We start from the raw sequence: 7,690 nt of genomic DNA on the forward strand, positions 1-7,690 counted from the left end.
CAGAGGAGGAAGTAGTTTTGAAACTCTTTGTATTTATTGTCATCTTTTAAATGGTGTGCACAAGAAATCTTTGTATTTATTGTCTAAAACTACAATACAGAGGAGGAAGTAGTTTTGAAACTCAAGAATTAATGAAAATCATATTATTTTAAATATCTTTGTGGTATTAGAGATCTCTTTTCTTCATTAGCTTTCAGTTCAAAAACCCAATTCATCCTCTGCTTCTAACTGTAGAAAATTCTCTATCCTCCTCCACTAATCAAGTTAGTGATGAAGTTTTAAATATTTCATGACAAATTTTGTTTCTAGTTAATTTTAATCATTTTACTGGTACATAAAGGCATCATTGAATTCAACACCAATATTATCAGCCTTTTTATCAAACTAAATGTCATAAACTATCCTCCATGAAACAATAGCTCCTATTTCATGCCATTGCTTTATTCTTTCTGGTCCAACTTGATGCAAGAGGCTTTATATATGTATCTCTCACTAACTTTCAAACTACACAGTACTTCAGGCTTCAAGTCTACAAGATGAGGGCGGGTGTGATATGACCTTGATTCCTAGTCAACAAGAGGGGAGGACAACTTATAAGGACTCAAACAATTAAGTCAATATAAATTTAAGGGTTGAGGTTTTTTGAATTAGGCATACTTAGGGTACACGGTCCATGGTCGATCCTGTGTGCTTTTATAAGCATTTTCTTGATAATGTGAATTGATGGAATAATTATTTTTTTCTTAGAAAGGGAGGACTTTATCTTCTAAAAAGTTATTAGGAGCTGTGAATTATAGTAAAAGTTGTTATTGATGTTGTTAGTAGCCACCACAGCTATAAGATATTTTTTAATGTTTTAGTTCCTATTAACACCCCTCCCATTTCTTCTTCCTCCTTCTTCTCCTGTCTCTTATATATCTTTTTCCTCATTAATACCTCTCATTTTATTTTGTATGTTCTATTTTTCTTAAATTTTCTTACACAACTCATTCTCGTTCAGCCTAAATCAAAGAGTCTTGAGGTTGTAGAGTTTAGACACAATTTGTGTTTACACTCCTTGTAGTGACAAAGACTTGTTGCATTGTTTTAATCTTACTACATGAAACACTTGGAAACATAAAATTTCCAATTTAATTCATTTTCTAGATTACATATTATATGTTTGAGTAACCCTTTGCTAACCTCAAAATTGTGTTTCCAAATTGATTTGGAATGTGTCTTTTGTGTTGGTCTGTTATAATGCTTTTGTTATGCATTGCTGCCAAAAATCATCATTGGCAATAATGCATGACAGGACATTTTCATTTTCAATTATTTAGATAATTAACCATCATTAGAAAAAATTGGTGGTTTTACATTGTCAATTTTGATTTTGTTGTAGTATTAAAGAACCTAGAGCTAATAGAGTTACACAACACACACACCCAAGCATTTGATGTAGTGAGATTAAAATGATGCATTGTATATCTCTAAGCATTTAATCCTTCAACATGCATATGGTATGTCTCCAAGCATTTTATGCATCAAGATTAAAACAATGCAACTAGTATCTACCATTATAAGGAGTGTCAACACAAATTGTGTTACTGGTAAGCTACCCCGTCTTGTCTAAGAAGTTGTCTGGACTTTGTAATAACCTCAAGACGTTCTGATTTATGACCAATGAAAATTAGTTGAGGTAAGAGGTTTTCAAAAAGAATACAAAACTCACAAAATAAGAGGGGGTGTTGATGAGGGGAAAAAAGAAAAGAAGGAAACAAAGGGGACAAGAGAAGAAGGAGGAGAAAGAAGAAAGGGACATATTTTTTATAGGGACTAAAACATAAAAAAACTCATATAAGGACTGAAACATAAACATTGTACACTTATACGGATCAAAACATAAAAAGTACAAAAGTATAAGGACTATAAATGTAAAATGCAACACATGTCATATTAGTGTCACATGATCCCCGATTAATGGTGTTAAGGTTTTTTTTTTTCACTGCATACTAAAATAAAACTAAAAGTGTTTGTATAAGGCTAAAACAAAATGATTTTTAAGACCAAAAGCAAAAGTTCATGTGATGGTAGGAAACAAATGAGTAATTAGACAAATATATATTTTCTGATATGTTTGTATATCTTCTGTATTAATAAGATCATGTGCATACACACATCTACAATCAAACCATTCTAATGTTCCATTTTAAGTCTCTTTAATAAGCAAAGACAAACAGTAATTTTTTACAAAATGAGTAGGGGCACAGACCCACTTGTGTATATATAAAATAAACTATGAGTGGGTACTGAGAGCAGAAAGGAGGTGGAGATCCAAATAGTCATGCTAGTGGCTGCACATATGAAAAGCACAAAGATACAACCGCCTTAAAAAGGCTTAATTAAAGCCACCAGCTACAAAGTGGACCTGAGTGCTTACCATACTTTGAAGTCTTGACCTAAGACCAAAGTCACCAAACCCTTAATGCATTACTGTGGAAAGCAAAACTAATAGCCGAGGATATGGCTATTATGCTTGTGCTAATCATCCTTCATACGTCGCTCTCGACTATATTGACTCATTGGACTATATTCAATAATGCACTTGAATAATTCACGACCCTTTTTATCCAGAACTTTAGATTATTTTATCCTTCCATTAACTCCTAAGAGGCTAAGAGGAACGAAAGTACATCTTCTGCAATTTGCAGAAAATCAGAAATATACAAATAAAAAGGATATTTGTCATGCCAATATCAGAAATTTACGTCCAATTGGTGCTGTACGTCACATAATCAAGAAGATCAGGTCCATCATGGATTCTAACTCTTTCTTTAAAAGTAAACAAGCACTTCATCTGAAATCATCTATTGGGGCATTAATTACTTTTCCTCATCGTATGACATCACAGAGAAAATTTGTCTGGAGAAAAATCTTCATAGATATATAGTATTAAGTAAAAATCAAGTAAAATAAACGAATCATGGAAAAAACAAATCAATAAAGAAGAAACAAGTGAACGATATTATAAAAGGTACTCCATGATGAGTAACATTCCAATTATGCAAAAGATAGTAATAATTGAAAGTAGACACCCACATTTTAAAGAATTTGAGGATGAAGTACATTGATTACTGTGACTCTCCCCCACTTTGGTTACGTGAAATAGAATTGCTCTTATTTGTGGGTATAAATATAATGTATAATATACTACTAACTTTCTAAGCACTAATTCATTATACACCACAAACCCCTATATAAACACGAGCCTTCTGTGGTGCAGCGGTGTGCTACTTATTCTTGTGGCTCAAGAAATAGGTTAGTTCCGAGCTGAAACAAGATGGCTGGTAATAAACAAAAACTCTTTAACAGACTGAAGCCATTCATAGGTGTAGTGTTCTTACAGTTTGGATATGCTGGCATGGATGTTCTATCCAAAGCTGCACTGAACAAGGGAATGAGTAACTATGTATTTGTCGTGTACCGTCATGTTTTTGCCTTTGTTGTCACGGCCCCTTTTGCACTGATCTTGGAGAAGTATATTTCTTTCTTCCATGTGTGTGTGTGCGCGATTGTGTGAACATGATATTGATGTAATGCTACATTCTTTTAACAGGAAAGTAAGGCCGAAGATGACATTTTCAATTTTCATGAAGATAATGATTCTCAGCTTGCTAGAGTAATTTCCTGCATGCATGCCTAGAGACTTTAATTTTCCTAACCATGCAGTATAATGATGCACTACTTAACCTTTGGTATAATTTTTTTGTGGCAGGCCTGTTATTGACCAAAATTTATATTTTTTGGGAATGAAGTACACCACAGCAACCTTTGCTGTTTCCATGTACAATGTCCTCCCTGCCATTACCTTTGTCATGGCTTGGATTTTTAGGTAATATTCTCATGGCACCATTCAATAAAAGAATATTCCAGATTTATAGCAAAAAAGACATCATCAGAAATTATATTTGTACAATAAGGTTGTATAATTTTTTTTTATAATAATAAGATAGAAAGAGAAAAAAGAAAAGTACTAGTTAAAATGAGTAATATGTGTACACCACTTAATGTGCACAAAACTAATTAATAAAAGATTATCACTATTTGTGTAGTTGCTTGATTCTCTTTTTCTTTTCAATACATTTAGTTATTTAGTTGCTAGAAAAGTAATTAAAACAGCATAGTTAATGTAGAAATATACAAATACGATTATGTCTGTAACTGGATGCATTCTGTCAAACTCAAAAACATGTTACACGAAGTGGCAAACTCTTTATGCCATGTTTAAGCAATCAATATATCTGAAATTTTGAGTGGCAATCCCAGGCTTGAGAAGGTAAAACTAAAAAGTATACGCAGTCAAGCAAAGGTGGTGGGGACTTTAGCAACTGTTGCAGGTGCCATGGTCATGACACTGATAAAGGGCCCAGTACTTGATCTTTTTGGAACACACACAAGCAATACCCACAACCAGCAAAATGGTGGGGTGAATCTTCAACATGCAATAAAGGGATCGGTCATGATCACAATTGGCTGCTTTAGTTGCGCTTGTTTCATGATTCTCCAAGTGAGTTATCATCACCATCTATGGCTATTGATAAAATAAAACTAATGTTCAAGATTATTGCATATAGATTAAAAAATAATATTTAACGAAACTAAAAATTATTATATTTAGATTAAAATTATCTTATTTAATATCTTGATTTTTGATACTTATATCATTAGTAGTGAGTATTAAATAAGAATATATTTGAAAAAATATATTAATTAAACATTAAAATTCTAAAATATCAAATATTTTAGGAAAATTTTAGAAAGTTAAAATATTAAAAGATATGGAAAGAAGGTACCTAATATAAAGTTAAATTTTCTTCTGATTTTATGGGGTCCCTAATATAAAGTTTCATCTCTTGCTCTAGGCTATTACCATTGAAGCCTACCCTGCTGAGCTCTCTCTTACAGCATGGATATGCCTATTGGGAACAGTTGAAGGTGGTGTAGTGGCACTGGTTATGGAAAGGAAGAATCTTTCTGCTTGGTCTCTGCAATGGGATACAAAACTGCTGGCTGCTGTCTACAGTGTAGGTTCTTTACTTCTACAGTAAACACAATCACCGCCTCTGGACCAAACATAAGAAAATAAATGCACATCTAACGCTGAGTTTAATTAAGAAAAGAATCGAAGAAAATCACTAAAACAAACTATGACATCCGAAAACTAAAGTTTTAGAGGCATTGAACAAAGACATATATAATAAGAATGATATATTCTCTCTATCTCAAAATGATTCCAAATGACTGATATTTAAGGTTTTCTTATATAAACCTAAAAAAGTAAATATTTCAAGTGAAACATTTATTAGGAAATAATTTTACTTAAATATTCTTGTTCTTTCTCTTAATTTTAATAAGTGTATCATCAAATCTTCTAAAACATTATTTATTATGGGACAAAATTGGAATAAATGTTTTAATATTTCATTAAAAAATGAAAATATGAGTCAATTTTTTTTTTTTAAAACGAAGGGAGCCCTCTATAATAACAAAAGGATGAACTTATCAGGTAGGTCACTGTAGAGGATTCACTAGATCGGCATTTACCATACATTAACTACTCTGACATAAGGACTTTCCTGTATGAAGTATCAAATTTAATTATAGTTTAAATGATAAGAACTTTGTAAACAAACTAGTTATGCTCTTGAGTAGTGATAAATGTACACTCCAATTTTGGGGTGTATGGTTGGAAAGAAGAGAATAATTAGAAAGAAAAAGGAGACAGAAAATAATTGATGTAACAAATATTATGGTAAAAAAATGGAGATAGAGAGAAAAAATGATACGAAAGAAAAAGTAGATGTATATTTAATTTTTTTCTTTTCTGTCAGAAGGAACGCATATAATAATTATTTTTTAACTATTTTTTCTTCTATAAATTTACAAAATATTCTCATGCAGGGCATAGTTTGCTCAGGAATGGCTTATTACATCCAAGGAGCAGTGATGAAAGATAGGGGACCGGTCTTTGTTACAACTTTTAACCCTCTCTGCATGGTCATTGTGGCTATCATGGGCTCCTTCTTTCTGGCTGAAATAATGTACCTCGGGAGGTAATTGAAAAAATCAATTTCAAACCAAAACACATGCCCAGAGAACTATTTTTTTTTTTTAAGAAATTAAACTAAAGAAATCTGACAAATTTTACAGGGCGGTTGGAGCTATTGTAATTATTTTAGGGCTGTATCTTGTGGTGTGGGGTAAAAGCCAAGACTACGAGTCATCAAGTCCAATTACTAAAGAGCATATATTGGCATCCAAGCAAACAGTAGAGGAGAACAACGGCAAAGAGGAGGATCATTCTAATCATGGGGTCATCACTCTCAGTAACTTAGGCGCGGGAAACATAGCACGAGATGAACAAGTATGAGGAAACATACCAAATTCAATCTAAATTTCAGAAATCAGGGGATATTTCAACTGTCAAAATGCCTATTTGATAACAGCAACTATATAGGTTCTTAGTTGTTTGAACAATTATGATGTAGTAGTAGAGGTTTTTAATGTAACACTATGGTATGTCAATTGGCAAGTTTTAATATAAGGCAAGAAATTCCCAACATAAAGAAGGTGCAACTTTGATTACACATTATATTGATAAAGAGCTCGATATCAAGTTATTAATTCACAATAGCTAGAAATATCAGAGGTTGGAGATTTATTCTAACCAACTCACTCACCAATTAACTTCAAATGACACCATTGAAGTAGCAAGGGCATGTAATGTAACACAAAATTTCATTTTCAATTCAGCATAACAAAAATAGTAAGTGGCTCAGCAAGCATATATAAATATTAATACTATGAAACAGGGTTGGCCGAAAAACATTTTCTACCTGATGAGGAAAACAGCCTCTCCAAAGACAATGCAGATAGAAGATAGACCAAAACCCTTTATCTTTCAAAGAGTACAATTAACTCCATTGCATGCAAGACTGAGAACATGTACCGGAATCAAGACCATCATATCAAAATCAACTACCCTCCAATCTCCATGTACTTACAGCCAGTGCATACCCAATTAGCAATACATATGTTCCAATTTGTTTTATGAATTCTCTTTTATTCTCAACAAGGATGAGTTGTCCACAATTGAGGAAATATTTAAACACCAGCGTTATTGTTGATAGTCAGTCAGCAAAGGTGTCTCCAAATGATTTACTCCTATCAACAAACAAGCGTCTTCCCGATGCGAGAAAGAAGACACTTTTGACTATACACAGGATTTTGCATCAACACAAACAATGAAGATCTGAAAGTTCAGAGTATATGTGTGTATATGGCTTCAAAGACAAGATATCGAAATGCCCCGAGATCAAAAGCCTACAAAGTACAAACTAGTACACTACTCACCACGTTAAGACTGAAGTATATATACTAATAATTGCATTACCTTTCCAAATGTGGAAAGATTTCTGGGTTATAGGTGAACCAGTTACGGTCTGAGCCCCTGTACTATCCCATATATAGTGTTGCTATTATTTTCAAAGTACAAGTGATTATTGAGGTGTTTTGTAATTCATGCATTAATAAGCTACAGATATGTAACATCAATCAGAAACAGCAATTTAGATAAAAAAACAATCCTACATCCATGATCAGGTTTTAACAGACTTACCTTCAAAATATTTCATCACTGGCAGCTGCATAA

The 7,690-nt window shown here is 32.8% G+C and overlaps 1 protein-coding gene across 1 annotated transcript; it reads left to right on the forward strand.

Moving 5' to 3' along the window:
• The first annotated feature begins 3,207 nt into the window (after positions 1-3,207).
• LOC100777050 (WAT1-related protein At2g37460) lies at positions 3,208-6,605 on the forward strand. Its single transcript, XM_003553479.5, has 7 exons — positions 3,208-3,516; positions 3,596-3,658; positions 3,755-3,871; positions 4,306-4,546; positions 4,902-5,063; positions 5,941-6,092; positions 6,190-6,605. Exons 1-7 carry the CDS (start codon positions 3,320-3,322, stop codon positions 6,407-6,409), a joined length of 1,152 nt encoding a protein of 383 aa, XP_003553527.1. The 5' UTR covers positions 3,208-3,319; the 3' UTR covers positions 6,410-6,605.
• Positions 6,606-7,690: the final 1,085 nt, after the last annotated feature.

The sequence above is a fragment of the Glycine max genome, chromosome 19 (genome assembly GCF_000004515.6).
Source record: "Glycine max cultivar Williams 82 chromosome 19, Glycine_max_v4.0, whole genome shotgun sequence".
Taxonomy (NCBI): domain Eukaryota; kingdom Viridiplantae; phylum Streptophyta; class Magnoliopsida; order Fabales; family Fabaceae; genus Glycine; species Glycine max.

Coding starts and splice junctions, on each gene's coding strand:
- LOC100777050 (XM_003553479.5), top strand. CDS start 3,320: ATGGCTGGTAATAAACAAAAACTCTTTAACAGACTGAAGCCATTCATA. Junction 3,872..4,305: donor GTCATGGCTTGGATTTTTAG/GTAATATTCTCA, acceptor TGGCAATCCCAG/GCTTGAGAAGGTAAAACTAA. Junction 6,093..6,189: donor GAAATAATGTACCTCGGGAG/GTAATTGAAAAA, acceptor CAAATTTTACAG/GGCGGTTGGAGCTATTGTAA.